Source organism: Macaca fascicularis, chromosome 6 (genome assembly GCF_037993035.2).
Source record: "Macaca fascicularis isolate 582-1 chromosome 6, T2T-MFA8v1.1".
NCBI classification, from domain to species: Eukaryota; Metazoa; Chordata; class Mammalia; order Primates; family Cercopithecidae; genus Macaca; species Macaca fascicularis.
In genome coordinates, this window is record NC_088380.1 from 166,063,910 (window position 1) to 166,087,340 (window position 23,431).

At 35.8% G+C, this 23,431-nt stretch overlaps 1 protein-coding gene across 1 annotated transcript; it reads left to right on the plus strand.

The window, feature by feature from the left end:
- The first annotated feature begins 22 nt into the window (after nucleotides 1-22).
- On the plus strand, nucleotides 23-22,196 carry UBLCP1 (ubiquitin like domain containing CTD phosphatase 1). Its single transcript, XM_005558412.4, has 11 exons — nucleotides 23-100; nucleotides 5,619-5,817; nucleotides 6,652-6,743; nucleotides 7,089-7,174; nucleotides 7,257-7,372; nucleotides 8,738-8,836; nucleotides 11,079-11,116; nucleotides 11,647-11,745; nucleotides 14,442-14,558; nucleotides 19,377-19,504; nucleotides 21,069-22,196. Exons 2-11 carry the CDS (start codon nucleotides 5,664-5,666, stop codon nucleotides 21,094-21,096), a joined length of 957 nt encoding a protein of 318 aa, XP_005558469.1. The 5' UTR covers nucleotides 23-100; nucleotides 5,619-5,663; the 3' UTR covers nucleotides 21,097-22,196.
- Nucleotides 22,197-23,431: the final 1,235 nt, after the last annotated feature.

Sequence of the window (23,431 nt, forward strand, 5' to 3'; positions counted from 1 at the left end):
TTTTTCAGCCGGTTCCGGTCCCGCCCTTCACTTCCGGTTGCTTTCGGTCTCGCAGCGGCCGGTTTCTGCGTCCGCTGCCGCTGGTTCCACCGCGCTCCAGGTGAGGGGTTGCGGGGCACCCTGGCGCGCTCCCCATGGAGACGCTGCTGGGGCTCGGGGACAGTGGCTTTGCCGCCCGCGCGGCGTGGCTTGCGCTGCGGCGGGCTGGGGATAGTGTCTGTCCTAGTCCGACGCCCAGGCCCCTAGCCCCGGCCCGCTTAGTCGCGGGGGCTGCTGTCCTCCTATCCAGCCGTCTCGCCTATTTCTAGGGCTTTCTGTTTCCCAGTGGGTTTTGCGTCCCTAGACTTCATTCCTCCATCTTCTCAGGCTTGTCCATCTCTCCCCTCACCCTCCTTATTGAAAGCATCCCGACCTTTTTGGTCAGGAGTCTCCACCTGCCTCCTGATGCTACCCTAAATCAGTCAGCACAGCCCCCGACCTGCATCACCTCGCAGTTGTTGCTGGTGTGCGGTTCTCGCCGGGAATTCTTAGTGCTTCACGGTTACCTTTTGCTGGGATTGTTGAAAGTTAGCCTCCCATTAATTCCCAAAGTGTTACTTTTACTGCTATACTTTAAAATTTCTTCATTTGCCACTTTTAAGGTTTGTGGTCCCGGGCAAGTTTAATTTCTTTTCAGGTTTCTCATTTGTATAATGAGGACAACAGCTATTGGTTCAGGATTGTGAAGATTCAGTGAGATAATTAAATTGTTTAGCATGTTGTTATTCCATCATGAACACTATTCGTATTGGGTTTTACAGTTTACAAAGTGCTGTCACAGGTGTTAGTTCATGCCTTAACACTACTCCTGTCCAGTGAATATTAGTAGCCTCATCTTGTTGAGAAGACTGAGGTCGAGAGGTAGATTGACTAGGCAAAGTCAACACAGTATGTTAGGCAGAACTCGAACGTAAACAGATATTCTTGACCCTAGGTTGACCATATAGAAGTGTGTTCTTTCCTTGCTTGTTTGGGTTTGCCAACTTCACTCCTCCCCACACCCCAAATCGTTTCTCAGTTTATAAATCTGATGGGATCTGAAATGATGCAAAATACTAAGAAAGAAGGTTAAATGTGAAAGCAAAATTGCTCATGCGTTTATGTCACACTGCTTCATCGGTGTAAATGGTCTTAATAATGATGAAATAAGGTTCAGTAACTTTTAAACAAATCTTAAAGACATATGCATTTACAATTTTTATGGTGTTTGTTTTGCTTGGCCCTTTAAGGCATTTGCCAACTTGGAATTTCCACTTGTGGGATAGGTGCTTTATAGCGTTTTTTATGCTGCTTTGTTAAGCATATAAAGCCCATACCCTCTGGTACTTTTTTTTTTAAGGCTGAAAACATTGAAGAGCGTGTAGCACTGGCTCTCAAATTTGAGCATGCATCAGAGGTGAGGAGGATGGATCTTGGTAAAACACAGACTCCTAAGTCCCTTCTCTCCGCCCCAATTACATTTCTACCAAATTACCAAGTGAGGTCAATGCTGTTGGTTGGCCCAGGGACCATGCTTTGAAAACCACTGGTCTAGAAGAGCAATGACTTGTCCAGAGTCACCTGGAACTCAGATGATCTCACTCCAAACTCTGCGCTACTACTCATCACAATATATGCGATATTAGTGCTGGTTGCCTTTCTAGCTCTGGTAGGATTCCCTTTTATTCTTACCTCTTACAGAAAGTATTTCAACTGTATTTCGGTTTAACTCAAAAGGTCCACTTTTAATTGAAGGATATAACGTTTGTTACAGTTCTGTGTAAAATGGAATACATTACCCTAAGCTAACACATTTGCTTTACGTTTTCAGTAGAACACGTTGTAAACATAGGAGTAAGTATACATTTTTAGTTCATATTTGTATTCATATATGAGTAAATATAAAAGTGAATGTATAGTGCTCTCTTCTACTAATTGGCCTCTTAGTAGGAGATACTGTTTTCAAATTATTTTTGGATGTTGAGATTAAAAATTTGCCCTCTTTCTTGCAGTTGGTCCTAATAGTTGCATGAAGAGTGCAATCAAATGTTTCATCAAATAAGTGAAAGCATTGGAAATACCAATACGTTGAGATTAGAAAATCCAGTTCTCTGGACTGTGGGAGGAATGAATTTTATGAAAAGTAGAAAGCTTTATGCAGGAAGAGACATATGTTTGGCTATTTACATGAGTAGCAGCCACTATATAATCTTTGTGTGCTTAGATCTGTGTCTGTGGGTTTTGTATTTACTGACTGATATGGTTTGGCTGTGTCCCTACCTAAATCTCAACTTGAATTGTATCTCCCAGAATTCCCACTTGTTGCGGGAGGGACCCAGTGGGAGGTAATTGAATTATGGGGGCCAGTCTTTCCTGTGCTATTCTTGTGATAGTGAATAAGTCTCATGAGATCTGATGGGTTTATCAGGGGTTTCCGCTTTTGCTTCTTCCTCATTCTCTCTTGCCATTGCCATGTAAAAAGTGCTTTTTACCTTCCACCATGATTCTGAGGCCTCCCTAGCCATTGTGGAACTGTAACCAGCTGGGATTACAGGTGCCCACCACCACGCCTGGCTAATTTTTTTTGTAGTTTTAGTAGAGATGGGGTTTCACCATGTTGGCCAGGCTAATCTTGAACTCCTGACCTCAGGTGAGCCACCTGCCTCAGCCTCCAAAGTCCTGGGATTACAGGCGTGAGCCACTTTGGCCAGCCTCAGGTATGTCTTAGTCGGCAGCGTGAAAACAGACTAATACCGTAAATTTGTACCAGTAGAGTGGGGCATTGCTGAAAAGATACCCGAAAATGTGGAAGCAACTTTGGAACTGGGTAACAGGCAGAGGTTGGAACAGTTTGGAGGGCTCAGAAGAAGACAGGAAAATGTGGAAAGTTTGGAACTTCCTAGAGACTTGTTGAATGGCTTTGCCCAAAATTCTGATAGCGACATGGACAATAAGGTCCTGGCTGAGGTGGTCTCTGATGGAGATGAGGAACTTGTTGGGAACTGGAGTAAAAGTGACTCTTGTTATGTATTAGCAAAGATACTTGTGACACTTGCCGCACCCTAGAAATTTGTGGAACTTTGAACTTCAGAAAGATGATTTAGGGTATCTGGCAGAAGAAATTTCTAAGCAGCAAAGCACTCGAGGTGATTTGGGGACTGTTAAAGGCACTCAGTTTTATAAGGGAAGCAGAGCATAGAAGTTTGGAAAATTTGCAGCCTGACTATGCAATAGAAAAGAAAAACTCATTTTCTGGGGAGAAATTCAAGCTGGCTGCAGAAATTTACATAAGTAGCAAGGAGCCTAAAGTTAATTCCCAAGACCTAGTGGAAAATGTCTCCAGGCTATGTCAAAGACCTTCATGGCAGCCCCTCCCATCACAGGCCTGGATGTCTAGGAAGGAAAAAAGGTTTCGTGGGCTGGGACAAGGGTCCCCATGCTGTGTGCAGCCTAGGGACTTGGTGCCCTGTTTCCCAACCACTCCAGCCATGACTGAAAGGGGCCAATGTACAGCTTGGGCTATGACTTCAGAGGGTGGAAGCCTCAAGCCTTGGTAGCTTCCATATGGTGTTGAGCCTGTGGGTACACAAAAGTCAAAGAATTGAGGTTTGGCAACCTGTGCCTAGATTTCAGAAGATACATGGAAACACCTGGATGCCCTGGCAAAAGTTTGCTACAGGGGTGGGGCCCTCATGGGGAACCTCTGCCAGGACAGTGTGGACAGGAATTGTGGGGTCGGAGCCCCCATACAGAGTCCCTATTGGGGCACTGCCTAGTGGGGCTGTGAGAAGAGGGCCACCATCCTCCAGATCCCAGAATGGCAGATTTAATGACAGCTTGTACCGTGCACCTGGAAAATCTGCAGACTCTCAATGCCAGCCCATAAAAGCAGCTGGGAGGGAGGGTGTACCTTGCAAAGCCACAGGGGTAGAGCTGCCCAAGACCATAGGAACCCACCTCTTGCATCAGCGTGACCTGGATGTGAGATCTGGAGTCAAAGGAGATCATTTCGGAGCTTGAAAATTTGACTGCTCACTGGATTTCAGACTTGCATGGGCCCTGTAACTGCTTTGTTTTGGCCAATTTCTCCCATTTGGAATGGCTGTATTTACCCAATACCTGTACCCCCTTTGTACCTAGGAGGTAACTAGCTTTCTTTTGATTTTACAGGCTCATAGGCGGAAAGGACTTGCCTGGTCTTAGATGAGACTTTGGACTGTGGACTTTTAGGTTAATGCTGAAATGAATTAAGACTTTGGGGGACTGTTGGGAAGGCGTGATTGGTTTTGAAATGTGAGGACATGAGATTTGGAGGGGCCAGGGGCAGAATGATATCGTTTGGCTCTGTGCCTACCAAAATCTCAACTTGAATTTTATCTCCCATAATTCCCATGTGTTATGAGAGGGACCCAGGGGAAGGTAATTGAATCGTGGGGGCCGGTCTTTCTTGTGCTATTCTCGTGATAGTGACTAAGTTTCATGAGATCTGATGGGTTTATCGGGGGTTTCTGCTTTTGCTTCTTCCTCATTCTCTCTTGCCACTGCCATGTAAGAAGTGCTTTTTGCCTTCCACCATGATTTTGAGACCTCCCCAGCCATTCTCGAGCTGTAAAGTCCAATTAAACCTCTTTTCTCTTCCCAGTCTTGGTTATGTCTTTATTGGCAGTGTGAAAACAGGCTAATACACTGATCTTTGATGTCTTAACCCTTGTACTTTCAACTGAAGAGAGAGAATTGTGGAGGAGAAGAAACCTAAGATTTAATTAGAAGACCTGTTCTGTAACTAGCTTTGTGTCTATGTGCAGATTACATAGCCTCTCAAAACTGCTGTTACCTTAATTGTAAAAGAGAGGAAACTTATCAAATTACTTTCTCTAATGAGATTGTGTAAAAACTTCAATTCATAAAATATGAAACAAATAATGGCTCTTTACTGTTTATTTAGCACAGTGCCTGCCTGGAACATAATAAGCTTTCAGTTTAAAAAGATTTTTGTTTAACCAATACTTAATTAATGTAGTGTTTACTAGGTGCTAGGCACTATGTAACTTGTAAATGTTAATTAATTTAATCCTCATAAGAGCCCTAAGAAGTAGGTAGTATCATCATCCCTATTTTACAGATGAGGAAACCTAGGCACTGAGAGTCAAGTAACTTCTCAAAGTCAGATAGCTAAGTGGGAGAGATCCGGAATCTGAACCCAGGTCATCTGGCTCTAAAGTCTGTGTTCTTAACTACACCACACTACCTTTCAAATGTTAAATAAACATTGATGGTCTGTCAGGGAAGGACTTGCCTGTAGCATCAACCTGACCAAATAGAGCAGGAGGAATGGTAGCTCATAATTGCACATTTCCAGTTGAACAGTGAGAGTCAGAGTATTAGAAAGTAGTAACTCTAAGCCAAAAATTAGAAGTGTGGGGGAATTTAACTTTGAGTCCTAGGATCTTTTGGTGTTCTGGTAGTATTCCTGTATGGACAAAAATCCTCTGTGTCATCATTTGTAAAATACGGCTCAAAGTGTACACATAAAACTTGAAAGTTTGGCTTCAGTATACAGTATCTATTTTAAGTTGTTCACTTTTTGTCTTTCTTTCCAGGTATTTTTTTTCTGAAGGAAAGCTGCTTCCTCATATGTTTCAAGAATGGCTCTCCCTATCATTGTAAAATGGGGTGGACAGGAGTATTCCGTGACCACACTTTCAGAAGATGATACTGTGCTCGATCTCAAACAGTTTCTCAAGACCCTTACAGGAGTGCTTCCAGAACGCCAAAAGTTACTTGGACTCAAAGTTAAAGGTAATTCTCTCCCCTCTTCAGAATTTTTTGCATTGAATTTTTAGTATTATGAATTTTAATAATTATTTTGAGTATAATTATTTAATAATTTATACTTGCTATTTGTTGTTTAGTAAGTCTTTCCCTTTCGAGATTTCTTTAGTAGAAATATTCTTAAAATTGTTTTAGTGGTAAAAGTGAGAATATTAAAGTGTCCTTGAAAATACCATGATTATTAAGATTACTTTTGATGTTTTAGACAGTTGGTATTTGCTTGTTAAACCTTTAGCACAGAAGTCCTTTATGAAACTCATTTATTTTCTGACATCTACCTTTTAGCACAGTGTTTTGTACTCTTCCCAAGGGCCTTGTACTCTTCCCAAATTATCTTTTCTGTTTCAAAAGTAAAGACAACATTTAAAAATTACAGGCAGCATTCATATCCAGTTTAAAGGCATTTTTTATGGTGTTTTGTGATTATCATATCAATGAAGAGTGAGTTTTGAGTAACAGTAAATCTACAGTTTTCGTAGGCACTCAATTTTTAAGACTTCCTGGAAAAGAGTAATACTCATTTTGAACAGCAGAATAAAACATGAATTAATTTTGTTTAGGTAGTTGAATAAAGGTGTTCGTCTAACATAGAACTGGGGAGAAAATAACCCTTGTATTAATTTTGACTTCTTAGTGTCTTAGATATGACTAATTCAGCAGAAACAATTTGTTAATGTAGGAAAAACAGAAACAACAAAAATTGCTGTGACATGTGTACCAAACCTTTTAATGTTAAGGTTTTGTATAATGGAATAGTAAAACCAGCACCTGTGAGAAAACAGTCATTTGCTTGTATTGTAGGCAAACCTGCAGAAAATGATGTTAAGCTTGGAGCTCTCAAACTGAAACCAAATACTAAAATCATGATGATGGGAACTCGTGAGGAGAGCTTGGTAAATGTTTACTTTTTGTTACTATTTGTCCATTTGATACTGCACTGTTGTATTATAGTTTTAATTGTGGTAAAATTGTCAGTCTAGCAATCAATGAAAAATAAAACCCGCACCGTGAATGTGGTATTAACTGTGTAAGTATAGTAGTAGTGCAAATGGTCAAATTTAATATGGTAAATCTGCCCAGGAAACATACATAATGAATTATTAATTGTGGAGATTTTCCAGTGTGGGCTTAAAAGACTCTGTAACTCGAATTGTATCTCTCATTTGATTTTTATGCTATGCATGTATTTGTTACATTAAGGATAATATGGTAAAACAAAACTTTTTCCATCTTAATAGGAAGATGTCTTAGGTCCACCCCCTGACAATGATGATGTTGTTAATGACTTTGATATTGAAGATGAAGTAGTTGAGGTAGAAAATAGGTAAGTGCTTTTCGCTTTAGAAGTAATCAGTTGTCATGTGAGAATAAGTGAATATTTTATCTAATTATATGTCTTCAATTAGGGAAGAAAACCTACTGAAAATTTCTCGCAGAGTGAAAGAGTACAAAGTGGAAATTTTGAATCCTCCCAGGGAAGGGAAAAAGCTTTTGGTACTAGATGTTGATTATACATTATTTGGTAAGTGAGTTAATGATGCTTTTCATTTTCTGTTACCCACAACAACTCTTTTTTTTCTTTTCTTTTTTTTTTTTTCTTAGCAACTCATGGTTCTCATGAAATACTTGAAAACTTTTCTTATTACAAAAGTAAATTGCTCATTGTAGAAAATACAGATAACCAAAAAAAGAAGTCATCTGTAATAGTGATACCCAAAGATGACCACTCTTAATAATTTGATATATATCGTCTAGACTGTTTGTATGGCTCTCCTGTAATTATTTAATAACAGATTGAACATCATCTCAGTAAAATATTGTTTATTATGAATGATGTATGTATGTGTGTGTGTATATATATATGTATACACACTTTTTTTTTTGGCCAGATAGTGTTCTAGTTTATGGATGCATCATCATTTAACCATGTGACTCCCTGTTGATTATAAATAATTTTTTATAAGGAATATTTAAAAAAATTATTTTTGATATTTTATCACTAGTTTTCTGTTTAATTATATTCAAGCAGACTCTTGAATTTAAACTTTCTCATGTAGGCCAGGTGCAGTGGCTCACATCTATATCCCAGCACTTTGGAAGACTGAGGTGGGAGGATCGTTTGATCTCAGGAGTTGGAAATCAACCGGGGAAACATAGCAAGACCTCAACTCTACTAAAAACTAAAAATATTAGCTGGATGTGGTGGTATGCACCTAGTCCCAGCTACTTTAGGAGGCTGAGGTGGGAGGATTACTTGAGCCCAGATTCAGACTGCAGTGAGCTATGGAGTGCCACTGCAGTCCAACCTGGGTGACAGAGTGAGACCCTATCTCAAAAAAAAAAGTGTTTTGTGTTCATTGAAAAAGAAAGATGTTCCGCTTATGTATAATGTTGGCAAGAAATAGTTAACTTCTGATATTGGAATTTATTTCTAACCCTAAACCTAAAATATAAGTTAATGTATAGTTTTTAAAAATTTAATTAATTGGTTAATTGGCCCTATCATTTTGATGAAATGTGATTATATCTGCAAGATAGATGACTAAAGGTGAGTATAAGTGGACATAGTTTGTTTTTCATTATTAAAAAATAACATCTAAACTTCAGAGACTAGGTGAGAAAAAAATTTACAGGTTACTACTTAAGCCTGAATTTTCAGTATTGCTTTTTGCAAACTGAGCAAAACTGATCGACTAAAATTGGATCTTAAGGATTTTTAATTGTATGGTTTGAAAGACATCTTTTTGTCAGCCAATATAATTCAGTCTGAAGCAGTTTGCACTGGAATGTTTATATTGCATTTCATAATATATTACATTTTATAATAATTGGTATTAGGTACTTGTTCATGATGATAAACTAATAATTATGATCAATTTTCTTTTAGACCACAGGTCTTGTGCAGAGACTGGGGTAGAGTTAATGCGGCCATATCTTCATGAATTTCTAACATCTGCCTATGAAGATTATGACATTGTTATTTGGTGTAAGCTGTATTTTTTTGCTTAGATTTCTGTGGAAATAAGGTTGTTCCATATATTATTGTGCTGTATAAAATGTGACTTAAAATGACCTATATTTAAATATGAAATAGTTTTCATTTTTTAGCAAATTTCTAAAACGAAGTGTGTATCATAATATAAACTTACACATATATTTGCCAAATACCAGTGAGATAGTAAATTTAAGTATAGGACATGAGTACATTATAGTATAAGAATAAAAATAACTAATTTTCCCAATGACCCCACCTTGATTTGAAGTTTTTCCTTCTGATTTTTTTTTTTTTTTTAAACTGGGGACATATCTTTAGGGTCTTGCTGTGTTGCCCAGGCTGGTCTCGAACTCCTGGGCTCAAGTGATCCTCCTGCCTTGGCCTCCCAAAGTGCTGGGATTACAGGCATGAGCCAACGTGCCCAGCCTTTCCTTCTGATCTTTGCTGTGGAATTCTTGATGCTTCAGAATATTTTTGCTTTCTCCTTTTTTCCTGACTCCAGTTTTAAAATACTTGGAAAAAGGTGTTTAAAATAAATCACACTGATGTAGTTCTCCGGAAATAAAGGCAACTTGAATTACTTAAGGAAAAATTAATATGTGGACTAAAGCAGTGACATTGAAATTGTGGTCTATGGACCATTTCAAGAATGTACAGGTCTGTGATAAGATACTGAGTTTGCTTCAAGAAGTATATCTACTGTAATAGTATGCACACTATTCAGTTCAATTAATGTTTTTTGGTAGCAAGACTTTCTTGAAAAATGAAGCAACGCATTGATTTACATCCCTCCTCCCCACAAATATATGAGTTCACAGCTGTTAAGATTAAAATTATCGTCAAAATATATAATTTTCTGGTTTAGTAAGATAAGGCGAAGAAAGCTTGCTGGTAAGCAAATTTTTGTTTAGCAACTTTGACATCTAAGATGATATTTGAGAAAAAAATTTATCCTTTAAATGTTATTAAACTAGACTTATAAAATCTGAGAACCTTTTACAATCATATATTTAAATTATTTTTATAAACCATGGTATTTTGTGGTGTTCATTGAAAAGAATACTTCACTTTGGAGCTAAATAGACTAAGATTTTAATTCTGGCTCTGTTCTTACTGTGTGACACTGAGCAGGTCACCTAATCTCTCTGAGCCTTAGTTTCCTTATTTGAGAAATGAAGATAACTAAATATAACAAGTTAGTTGTAAGAATAGAAGTGTCAATATAGCAACTAGTACTATGTCTGACATATAGTTACTTAATAATTAGAAACTTTTTATTAGCTGTGAGTCTTTGTTTTTCATCTGATAATTGCAGATACAAAATAAGTACTGAATTAATTTTTTTTTCTATCTTATGATGGTTTTCATTGGAGATACAACAGTCTTTAAAATTTTAGCTCAACTGACTAGTTTCGTATGTGTAAAGTGGTTCTTCTGTTTTTTGTATGTGTGCATGCTGAAGATTTTTTACTTTGAGAACTCAGGTTCCTCTTTTGCTTTTAAAAATTATACACACACACACTTCAAATAATTAAATTGCTTTTTCTCTTTTTAAACATTTTACTTGGTTATACCTGTATAGTTTAGTCCAGTAAACCAGGAGAGCACATAAAGATGAGGATTTAAGTTTAGTATTAATGATCTCAAAGCTGGTTAATGTCTGACAATGAGCAGATACATGATACAGGTATACTTTATGAATTTGTCTCAGATTTCTTGTTAGAAGCTGCTAGACTCAGAGAGCTTTAATTTACTGAGATTGACAAAATGCAGATTTCATTGAACCTAACTAGCTGGTTTTCAACATAAACTTTTGACACATAACAATATGCTTATATTGACACTGTGTATACCTGTGCATTGCATAGAAGTAGGAACATGGAAAAAAGTGATCCAGTTACCCGAGTTTAAGTTTGGGTGATAGAGCGTGAGGGCTGATTCAAAAAGAGAGTTTAGGTCTTGATTTGTAAATTTCCTAGGTTCAGAGTTCTTCTGAGCATGGGTTACCTGTATCTTATAGATAAAAGTTGTTTAAAATTTATTCTGTCTTGAAGACACACTGCAATAAGTTTACTTTTATCATTATTTAAAAGAAAATTACCATAAATGCTAGGGACTGTTAATTCTGATGCATTTAAACTTAGTTTTGCTTAGAAAACTTATTTATACAGATTTTTTTTTAAAGAAATTCAAACTTTTCATATGTATTGTATTATCATTCCTCATGTTTTAGCTGCAACAAATATGAAGTGGATTGAAGCTAAAATGAAAGTAAGTGTTAGAAAGCAATCCATTTAAAAATATTTTCAAACTGCATTTGTCTTGTTAAAAGTTCTAGAACTGAATTAGTTTTATTCTTACTGGAGGGCACTTAGTAGATAGATAAATGCCATTATTGGGAGTATAGGCTTTTTTTAAAGTGTGTTTATTAAGTGGATTGTACTGATCCCTAAGTTTTTTTTTAAGAAAAAGTATAACTAAGCTTGTCCCCTCCCCCACATTCTTCCTCATTTTACAATAATACTTTATTTTCCTTCTTTTGCTCTGGTGTTTAATACTTAAAGAGTCAGTATTCTCCTAAAATGGAGATTAGGAAGTAATCTATTTCTAGTTTATTTTCCTTGGTCTAGCATTTATTGACTTAGCTAAGTTAAACTAAAATACTTCCTAGTTGTTCAGCAAGATGCAGTGGCCAGTGGTGTAGAAAGTTGGCATTATGAGAAATTGCAGCTAGAATATTCAGAAAATCTGAAATTTTCCATATTACTATGTTTTAACCTCATGAATATTTGTGTTTATAGGAGCTGGGAGTGAGCACAAATGCAAATTATAAGATTACTTTCATGTTGGATAGTGCTGCCATGATAACAGTACATACTCCAAGGAGAGGATTAATAGATGTAAGAAGTCATTTTACTTCTATTTAATGACATGGTTATTTTCCAGTGTACTTGTAATGTTTATACTGGTGGAGTAAATTAAAGAAAGAGTATAGAGATTCATCTGAGTGAATAATAAAGTGGTTGAGTTTTGACATAGCAAAATGTATTTAAGGTTGAAAGATTTGAATTTTAATGATAAAATTAAGGATCTTGAAGCAGGACTGTCAAGAAAGGAACTTGTGATTGTGCGTAATCGACCTGTGTTGATGACAGCACAATGTTACTGGGCAGAGTAGGTGAGAAAAATACTGAATATTATCAAGGAAGATACTAGGAACAAACAAAAACACTCACCCTGCCCTGTATGAAATTGGTAATAAAAGCAGATGCATCATGATGCATGTACTTTGGGGTGATGCTAGAGAATAGCAACAAGAACAATCAGAGAAAAGGGTTGGGCTAACCAGTTATTTTAGTTGTCAAGCAACTATTTATATTATTAAGTTCCTACTATCTGGAAGGTCCTGTGATTGGCACTGTTGGAAATATAGAGATGAGTGAGACACAGTCCATACCGTTTGAAAGCACTCAAACTGTTAGCCGGGCTGGATGGTGCATGCCTGTAATCCCAGCTACTCAGGAGGCTAGGGCAGGAGAATTGCTTGAACCCAGGGGGTGGAGGTTGCAGTGAACTGAGATCACGCTACTGCACTCCAACCTGGGTGATGGAGCAAGACTCTATCTCAACAAAATAAAGTAAAAATAAAATAAAAACATAAAAACACCCAAACTAATAGGAATTGAGGAGAACTTAGGATACGAGGAAACCTTAGGGGAGACAGTATTAAAATCATGAAAACCATAAATAGAATGATTTAAGAGCATGGGGACTTGTTCTATAAAGTAAATACTGCATGTATCAGGAAAAAGATAACTTATTATATACTAAAGTAAAATAATACATTTACAAAATCTTAACGTTAAAAATTACTTAGGGAAATGTTAAACATGTTTTATAACAGTGAAAAATTAAAGGAATAAAAATAATCCTCAATATCCAGCAGTAGGGAATTGGATGTATAAACTACTGTTATCTATGTAAGGAACTGTGGCTCGTCATTTGATGTGGTAGGATATGTAATGATTTAGAAATTTTCATGACACGTTTAAGTGAAAGAAGTATTTTAGAGAACACTGTTGTAAGCCATTAGAAAATAGTTCTTAACCTTTGTTTGGTTCAGGATTACCCTTAGTTTCACAAAGAACCTGTCAACTCTCTGAGGCTGCTCTTGTTTATAAAAGTGCCTGAGCCAATATATCAGAATATTGAGTTAGTGTCCTTGGTACTGATAGATTATTGATGATTTAAAATTTTCCTTTGTGCTTTTCAGTATTTTGAAGTTTTTTTTGTAGTTAGCAATATTACTTTTCTAATTGAGAACAAAGTAGTTTGTGTTTTGGGGAACATATCTATGGTGCTTGACCTAATTGCCAAATGACAACACTTTTTAAGAGGATGTAGGATTTTTATTCTGGATGTCATAAAAAGTGACCTCTGTTGTCATATTTCTTGAGGCTTTTGTTAGCTAAAAATCCCCAAAATATGGCTTATTGTATTAGTTCCTATATATTTCTCTTATTTTGCAGGACTGGAGTGGGTGGTTTCTGTTTCAGTAGTAAACAAGATTAGTAGCAAAAAAAGAAAATCAGGAAAGTAAAATTTTAGTAAATTAAAATATTTCATTAACATTTTTTGTAATAGGACCATAGGAAGGAAAAAGCTTTCTCCAAATTAAGTTATAGGAGGAAAAAAATTTTAAAGCGACAACCTTTATCACTATTTATTTATTACCACTTAATCTCATACATTTATTATTACATTCTGTTCTCCTACTACCATAAGACTTTTGTCTTCAGCAAAAGTAATTTCCTAAAAATTAATTTAAAAATTTTTCCAAATGTGTAGTGACTAAAAGAAGAATAAAGTACATAATGAAAAGTCATCTTTCACCTGGCACATAGCCACTTATTCTCCCTATAGTCAATCAGTGTTATTTCCTGTGTGGTCTTACAGAGACTTTACATAAGTACCAATAGGTAAGACTATATGAGAAATTATCTCTTTGAAGCTTCAGTTTAACAAATCAGAAATAAGAGTAAGAATTTGTAAAATATGGTGCTTCTGAAGTTAAGCAATCAAATTCCCTAGAAATTATGCACCTGCGCCACTGAGTTAAAGATAAAATGAGTTTTTCCTCTATAAAATATTTAAAGTATCAATTGAAAGAGCCAAATACATTTTTTTTGACTAGGGTGTTCTAGTTGGGAAAGCAGACTCCATGTGACTCCCAAGCTCTGAGAGGGAATGTGTTAACCAAGGAAGTCATGTGACTGCATAGCAGACATCTAAACAGTTACTTTGGATTTTTAAAAAATTAAATAATTATTTTACCCAAAATCTTCATGTTAAAATTATGGAAAATTTTATAATGGGTGTAGTTCAGTTGGACATGAACCAACCTTTCAGAAGTTTCAGTATTGCAAAATGCATTGTGCTTTAAAGTGGGTCGCATTTAATAATTAGCTCACACCTGTCTCACAGGAGGAAAGGAACGCTTTGGCATTGTTTTGCAGGGCAGTTTGCGGTATTCCTGCTTTTAAGACAGGATGAAATGTTGATAAAATTTGAGTTAAATGTAAACTTTTGTTCTAAGGTAAAGCCTCTTGGTGTTATATGGGGAAAGTTTTCGGAGTTTTACAGCAAGAAAAACACCATTATGTTTGATGACATAGGGAGAAATTTTCTAATGAACCCACAGAATGGACTAAAGGTAAGACATACTTTTACTTGTTATGTGCTCACATAATCTGGACTGTGTGGTAGAACTTTTGTAGTAAGCACTGTTGAATTTCATATATTTTTGGAAGTACTGTATTCTTATGTCACAGGCAAGAAAAGTTTAAGAACAATTCATGTAGAAATTGAACTTTGTCTTTTTTGCATTGATGTCTCCATAGTTAGCTAGTTCATCCAAGTATTTGTTTGTTTGTTTGTTTGTTTGTTTTTGAGATGGAATCTCGCTCCATCGCCCAGGCTGGAGTGAGGTGGTGCGGTATCGGCTCACTGCAGCCTCCACTTCCTGGGTTCAAGTGATTCTCCTGCCTCAGCCTCCTGAGTAGCTAGGATTACAGGAGTGCACCACCACATCCAGCTAATTTTTGTATATTTAGTAAAGACGGGGTTTCACCATGTTGGCCAGGCTGACCTCCTGATCTGCCCACTTCGGCCTCCCAAAGTACTAGGATTGCAGGCGTGAGCCACTGTGCCCGGCCCAAGTATTTTATTTTTAATTAGCTCTGTGGGAGCAACATGGGCTTCCCAACATTGACTTTTAGCATCAAAAGTAAAATCATTAGTTATTTATTTAGGTATACAAATCCTGGCATTTTAAACATTCTGGTTAGCTTGAGAAATGGCAGTAAGGGTACTTTGTTTTTCTTTTTAAACTGAAACTAAAGACGTTTTTGAAAATTCCTAGAGGGCAAGTACAGATCTTAGAATTAGACGTTGCTAGAGCTAGAAGGAACCACAGTTATCTCTTGCCTACCTTCTTAACTTTGGAAACAGTCTCAGGTTGAAGAAGTTCCTGACTTGCCCAAGATTGTGTGTGTAACTGGCTAATGGCAGAATTTGGGTTAGACTCTAGTGACTTGGTTCCTAGGTCAGTGACAATCCTAGCATGCAATTGCATGCAATCTTATGTGACATTTCATCTTGGTAACAGTGTAAAATTGGTAAGAGTGAAATTTGAAACTTAAAAGTTTCTGGTACCCATAGTAATTACATGTTGGCGCAATATGAAAATGGAAAAGATAGCTCTATACTATGGCACTATTGCATATGGAGTCTCCATTTGAAGCGCAGTCCTGACACTGAGATGTTTTTATCCTCAGTCCTAAACTTTTCTACTAGCTGGGTCCTTGGTAGTTCTAAAAGACAAGAGAGAAAAACTTAAAGTACATTTTTTAAACCTTTCTTTTGTTGATTTGATTTTTTTGTTTACAATGAGGATATTTTAGGGAAAGAATGCTAATCTAGGTAGTGAATTGCCACAAGTATAAAAGCTATTGACTTGGAAGAAAAGTGGTTATGTTGTCCTTAATGGTTTCTGTTTAAGGCTTGGGGAGAAGTGCTTTTCTTACATGTGCTTCACCAGGTATAAGGTACAAAAATGTATTCTTGAGTCTTGAGAAGAAATGTGATTGATGTAAACTTAATTGTCTGTGAAACTAGTGGTTATTACCTATTCTTGCAAGGAGGTGAGCCCATGATGGTCAAGGAATAATTTTTGAGGAGACCTTTAGCTTTTTTAAAAAAAAATACTATCATTAGTTTCATGTTTGTTTAGAAGAAACTTTGTTTTCCTAACCAACATTTGAGTTCCATTCATCTCTTGATGCAGGGAGAGATGTTATTGTAAATGTCTACTTCTTTATGTTACTTTACAGTAGGGTTTCCAAAAGACTGTACTTAGTAGACCCACTAAAGGGATTCCTTAAAAAACATATGTCCCCATCCCCTAAATTCCAATTCCAGAGGTAGATTTAGACGCTCCACGGGTGGTCCTTGCGTGTCTTTTATTGAAAACCTCTTTTGTATAAAATTAATCTACCCAAGATAACACTTCATGAAAACCTCTTTTAAGGTTAAAGATTAAAGGTTAAGATTAAGGTTAAATATCTGCCCACACCATCATAGAAACAGGTAGGGTTTTTTGTTGTTTGTTTCTTGAAACAGAGTCTTGCTCTGTCACCCAGGCTGGAGTGCAGTGGCATGGTCATAGCTTATTGCAGCTTCGACTTCCCTTGCTCCAGTGATCCTCACATGTCAGCCTCCCGAGTAGCTGGGTGCACTACAGGTGCACACCACCACACCCGGCTACTTTTTGTATTTTTGGTAGAGACAAGGTTTTGCCACATTGCCTACCTAGGCTGGTCTCGAACTCCTGAGCTCAGGCGATCCACCTGTCTCAGCCTTTCAAAGTGCTGGGATTACAGGCATGAGCGACTTTGCCCAGCCCAGAAACAGTTCTAAAATGGAGAAATATCCTCAAATACTGTGTTTTGTTATCATGCTTTCATAATGCGCTTGGTAGAAATCTCAAAGATTTCATGTAGATCTTAAAAATAAGACTGCTTATTTTGAAAATAGTTCTATTAAACATAAGTTTGTCAGTCATAAGGTTTGAAATATATGGAAGGTACTGTGAATATGAATTTAGAATTACACTAAAAGAATGTGAATCTTGTTCATGGATAAAGCAGCTTATCGGCTGAAAACTCCATTTTTATTGTCCATACAAGGAAATTGTGATATAGGAGAATTCAGCTAATCTGGACAATCTTAAGTTTCTAAAAATGCTTCCTTGACCTGAGACTAGAGGGTGGTTTCCTGTCCTTTTAGTGATCACTTAGATCAATATTTAAAAATATACAGTAAACAGTGGTTATACTGGAGCAAGTGAAGTCAATTAGGTGAATAGATTTTCACCCTTAATTTGTTTATTTTAAATTTTAGAACCAGAATCATTAGAATATTTTAGTTTTGTTGTTTAATAGTGCTTAAGAGCAGCAAATGTTTGGAAAGTAAAAATAACTTAGCAGAGCCTTGGATTGAAAATCTTATTTACTACCCACCAACCCTGTAATTTCCTGCTGTTTAAATTTGGACACTTTAGTACATTATATATTAATTGTTTAAAAGTTAATCTGTTGCCTTTCAGTGCTTAGGAAGTGAATGAAGGAATACTTTAAAACATTACCATATCACCTAGGATTATGCAGAAACTCATTTCACTACATCCTCATATCATGCCTCTGTTTACTCCCATCCCCAGGGCCTAAGCAAGGCCCTGTAAAGCGTCGTCTTCATCCCCCCATTCAATGCTGCTGGGAGACAGCACTGCTGCACTGCCTTTTTGGAAGTGGTATCTCCCACAAATGCTGATTTCTGAGAAGACTCCCCTTGACAGCTCTGACTGGTGCCCTTCAAGCAGTATGCGAGCCCGCTAACAGTGTGGAGGTCACTGGCACCAAGCTGTTCTGATGAGAGTAGAACACCTGGGAAAATTTTCTTCTGTCCATTTCAGACTGGTGGTGTTTTTCCATTGACAGAAGAAAAGTATGTAAAAAATACTTAAACCCTTCCCTACACTTAATAGATATGGTAGTAGACTCCTTTGGGCTCACTCATTGTTCTTGCTACTCAGTAAGTGACAATGATTAAATATCATTCATTTTTCAGTGTTAACTATGTAAAATTAATAACTAATGACCGATTTTCATTTTCTCCAAGTCAAAAGAATATATTAATACTTTGCTAAGTATGATGAAATCAGTGCTTACATGTGTGCTTTAAGAATATGTGTGCTTTAGGAATATGTATGTTTTTTTTTAAAGATAACAGAAAAATTCAAATATAAACAGAACTATATAAAATTGCTTAAACCCCCATGTAGATATTATTCAGTTTAAATTAGCTTATTAATTCATGGATGGTTATTATTTACTCTATACCCTACTTCCCTCTCAGTATTTTGAAGTAAATCTTAGTTATATCATATTATCTAAAATTAATTTAAAATTATTGAAAGACGATCTTGAGTTGTATGAAGATATTTGAGCAGATGTCTTTTACAAAACAGCAGAATTCTTTATTGAAGCTGTAAAATAAGGAAAAGTGCATACGTTTATAGTTTAACAAACTGTAAAGATAATTCTTGTAAAAAATTTTATTCCACTAAAATTACTCATGATTTTCCTTTCCGAAGATAAACACTATTACCATCTTGATGTATAGTCCTCTAGTCTTTTCTAAGCATAGATATATGCAAAAATCTAGATAAAGATTGCATATAAACATATGCATTCATAGCACCGCCACTCAAGTCAAGGTATGATATTCCTTACTAATTGCAGCCCCCTACCTCGGTCTATTATTCTGACTTGTGTGGTGTGAAATAATGCTTTTTAAACTGTTTTTCATCATACAATAAATCAGCCTTAAACATTTGGAAAATATGACAGTTCTTTTTATGGAAAACTCTTACATAATTAAAAATGATTTTAATGGAGAATTTAACAATAAAAATGCTTATGATAAAGTGTAGGAGGAAACAGGTTATATAAATGTATAATGATATCTCAGCTATATAAAAATTTAATAGAAAAATAAAAATCATCATTGTTAAAATGTATCTCACTACTGTTAGATCAAGCTGGTATTTGGGTTAAATTTTTATGAATAAAATATGAATGAAATTAATTAGAAGCAACTAGAATGATAGGAAGCAGGAAGGGCTAAGTAGTTTTGCAAAGTAGAGTAGCTATGTATGGATTCAAGTGCTATGAGAAAGCTGGTGTTGTCAGGTTCAGATTGAAAAGATAATGTTCGGTGAAATAGGTGGGAGAGTTTGTCATTTGTAAACATTATACATGACTTTCTACTTAAGCTAATATAAAAGTAATTTTTAGTATTTATGTTCTTGGTGATATTTTAACCTCATTAACTCTAATTGAAATGATAGTATAGATTTGTTAGTTTTCCTTATCACATTGTGATGTGTTGAGTAATGTTTGTTTCCTAATAGATAAGGCCTTTTATGAAAGCGCACCTAAATCGAGATAAAGACAAAGAACTTTTAAAATTAACTCAGTACCTCAAGGAAATAGCAAAATTAGATGACTTTTTGGATCTAAATCACAAATATTGGGAAAGGTAAGTTTTAATTGCTTATTTATTTTCTTTTTACGTCAATGAAGAAAAAATCATTTTTCATCAGTGACCCCAGTATTTATATAGCTGTCTTAATTTTTATTTAAAATAGGTGACTTCTAAAAACATTTTCTAATCCAGTGATCTACCCCTGAAAGTATTTTCCCCTTTCATCTTAACCTCTAACTTGTTCATAAACATACCTCTTGTAAGCTCTTTAATACTTCTAGAAGAGAGAACTTGAGAGACTAGCATATGTGGGTGATGCCGCCTGTAAATTATTTTGTGATGTTAGGTAGGCTACTCCTTTATGAATCACGTAATCCCTCTTCTCATACTGTAACATAATGTAAGGATAAAATAAAACACATGTAAAAATTTTATCTATTTATTTATTAAAAATTACAAGTAACTTGTGTGTAGCAGAAAAATTAGAAAACTTTATCCCACTAAAAAAAACAATTACTCATAATTTTCCTTTTTAAAGATAACCACTGTTACCATCTTGGTATATAGTCTTTCAGTCTTTTACCTAAACTCAAATGTATGCACAAATCTATATAGGCATTGCATATAAACATGAAGGTTTTGAGACAGAGAAAAGCCCCCGGAGAAGTGGAAGGTGTTACTCTGTATTACAAGTATTTTGGGGGGAATTAGATCTTTAGGGATCTGGTTCCAGTAATACAGCACCAAAAGAAACTATGTGTGTAATAATAACACTTTGGCTTTTCAGATTCCACTTTTGACTTTTCAGATCACTTTGACACAAGTCTTCTAAGAGTCTATAATCCTAATAGGAAGACAAAGCAGATATTTTTACCCCCATCTTTGCATTGCAGATGATGTAACTGAGTCATGAAGATAGTAAATGCTTAGTGCAGTGCCACAGAGTGAGCAAATTGTACCAGCAAAACATGTTCAAGTTTGCTGATTTTAGGAACTCTTTCCCCATCCCCACACCACCAATTATAGTAATTTGTAAATGTGAGAAATAGAGATCACGTTTTTAATTTAGTGGTAGATTTCTATTAAACAATATGAAAAACATTTGTTTGCTTAGTAAGTTAATGTCTTGTATCTTTTACACTCTTGATCAAAGACCTTTAGCATCTTTTGCCCATTGTCTTGCTGTAAGAAAAATAAGATCTTTATGGAGTTGGAGCTGTATTTGGAAGTTACAATACTAGTTAATATAGTGACCTTCACATTGGAAGTAAGGCAGTATGGAGTGATAGTCAATGAGTACGACCTCTGGAGCCTTGTTTTGAATCTAGGCTCTTCCACTTTCTAGCTGTGTGAATTTGGGCAAATTGCTTAACTTCTTTGTGCCTGTAAAGTAGGAATAATTCTAATAGAAACTCCTTAGAGCTGTTGTGAAGACTAAATAAATTAATACCTGTACTTAGAACTGTGCATGCACATAATCAGTAGATGTAAGTGATTATTAAGAATACTCATCTTGAAATGTTTCATTATTAGAATAAACTCCTTTGGGAGGAAAGTTAGGTTATCTTCATGAATTTAGCATGATACAGCTTTGATATCTTTATTTTATTTCTTGCAGATATCTCTCAAAGAAGCAAGGACAGTAGTTACAGGTTATACTGGCAGTTACTGAAGATACTTAAGATCCAAGAACTTCTTGCTTTTATGCTAGAAATCATTATGATAGTGCTGGACACTGAAGCAAATACCATAATGCTTATACTTGGTCTTCCAGTTTTTTGTAAATTTAATTTTATATTTTTTGAAGATGATAGCAATATGCTAAAAAAAAATGCTTGTCCCCTCTATGAATATTCTGTTACTCTTGAAAAATATTTTCTCCAGCGTTGGTTGCTGACCCCTCCCCCCCACCCCCCAACCACACACACACACACACACATACACACACACATACACACACACACACAGAGAGTGGAGAAAAATGTATGCTCAACAATGTCATTTTGTGACTTTGGAAACAAGTTATGTTTTGTGTTTTTGTCTCATTGTGTTATTGTCTGACTAAATCTAAGACCAAACCCATGTTGAAACTAGTGCTTTCCCCTTTAAAACAAAAAAAAAAAGTTTTTGATTAAAGAACCTAGTTTGTTATGCTTAAAATTATCAAGAATTTTTTATTCCTTTGTCATAGACACAATTTCTCTTCTGTATGCCACTAGTTACATTTCTAAATTCTGAGCGGTCTCAGTTAGGCCTGTATGTGTGTACATGTCCAAGTAAAGCTGGAAAACGTCAGTCTTGATACAGCTGTGTCTTAGTATGAGAAACAGAAGACTGAAGAATAAAAACTAAGGAACAAAAATGAGTCTCTTTTTGGTGGCTAAGTATAATCTGCCTAAAACCATTGTCATAAAAGCAGTTAAAGGCAATAAATTTTTAAAAGGGACATATCACTGATTCATTCCTAAAAAGCATGAACAAAAAGTTTTTGTTCTGTTCCAGCTATATCTTGTCTAAGTGCTAACACTGTTTCAGTGAAAATATCTAGCCATAAGATTAAAAAAAATATATTATTTGCAATGCTTAAGCCTGCAGATATGTAATGTGACCACTGTTTTGTGTTGACAATATTGCTTTATACAGTTCTTGTATTTGAAAGGAATTGATCCTTTTAAAGAAACATGGTGTATATTGTTCTTACAGGACTAATTTCAGTGGTGTAAATAATAAATATCTTTTCTTAAAACATTGATTATCTGTTCTATATTACCACAGATATTTTACCTCTTTGTTGAATGACAAAATGAACATTATGTTCGGGCAAGGATCTCTTGCAAAAACTTAAATGTGTATGGTGATGTTAAAGGTGTGTATATCACTATTTATACATTCAGGAGTAGTTTTAGCAGCTAATCAGATACGTAAAATTACTGAATTCTAATAAGTACCTTTTTTCAGAAATGTATGCTGTTTTCTTTGTGACAGGTTATTATGAGGATATACAGTGCAGAAGAGTTTGAGGACTCAAAGTGATTCAATTAAAATGTATTTCTTAATTATGAAGTAAAATTTAAATATTTAAAGATAGAATAGAAATTTTAGAGTATTCATTTCATTGGTACATTTTTCCCACTGTAAAAGACAACTTATTCCAAAGTACGCATGGAAAGGACTTAATCTTCTCAAGAAAATGGAACACTTGATTAACATAGGTCAAGAAAGGGCAGACATTTTCTTCTTTTTTTTTTTTTTTTTGACATTTTCTAAAGCAGTGTAAACTAAAATACAAAAAGTTAGCAAGTCACAGGAAGCAAAGTAGAATTTTACAAAAACATTTTCTGCCATTAGGTGGTGCCCAAACCAAAGCTTCTTAGCTGCTGTGCTTAATTAAGCCACTCTGGAGAACATTGTCATTGAGCTTGTTGAGGTAACACACTATATGTGATTAATACCATCATAGAGTGCAGGAGTTTTCATTTGTCTTCTGCATCTCATGGCTTATTGAACAGCTCCATCTCTATATATCTGTGTGTGGTACACACAGCTGAGTCAATAGATCACGTAATTCAGATGTATATATATGTATTTTTTTAATTATACTTTAAGTTCTAGGGTACATGTGTACAACGTGCAGGTTTGTTACATATGTATACATGTGCCATGTTGGTGTGCTGCACCCATCAACTCATCATTTACATCAGGTATAACTCCCAATGCCATCCCTCCCCCCTCCCCCCTCCCCCCTCCCCAATTCAGATGTGTATTTTGGTGAAACCACAAGTTATTTTTACCAGATATATGTGTTAAGCATTAAAACAGTATTATACGAAGTATATTTAGCCTAAAAACTACTGAACATCGGTAAATCTTTGATTCAGAGGGAAGTTTCTAGTTTCCACTCAGGTCTTTGTTATGGAAATCAGTTATTGGACTAATGATACCTATAGCAGCTCTTCAGTGTAAAAGGTAAGGAATGGAAAA

Coding starts and splice junctions, on each gene's coding strand:
- UBLCP1 (XM_005558412.4), top strand. CDS start 5,664: ATGGCTCTCCCTATCATTGTAAAATGGGGTGGACAGGAGTATTCCGTG. Junction 5,818..6,651: donor ACTTGGACTCAAAGTTAAAG/GTAATTCTCTCC, acceptor CTTGTATTGTAG/GCAAACCTGCAGAAAATGAT. Junction 6,744..7,088: donor GAACTCGTGAGGAGAGCTTG/GTAAATGTTTAC, acceptor CCATCTTAATAG/GAAGATGTCTTAGGTCCACC.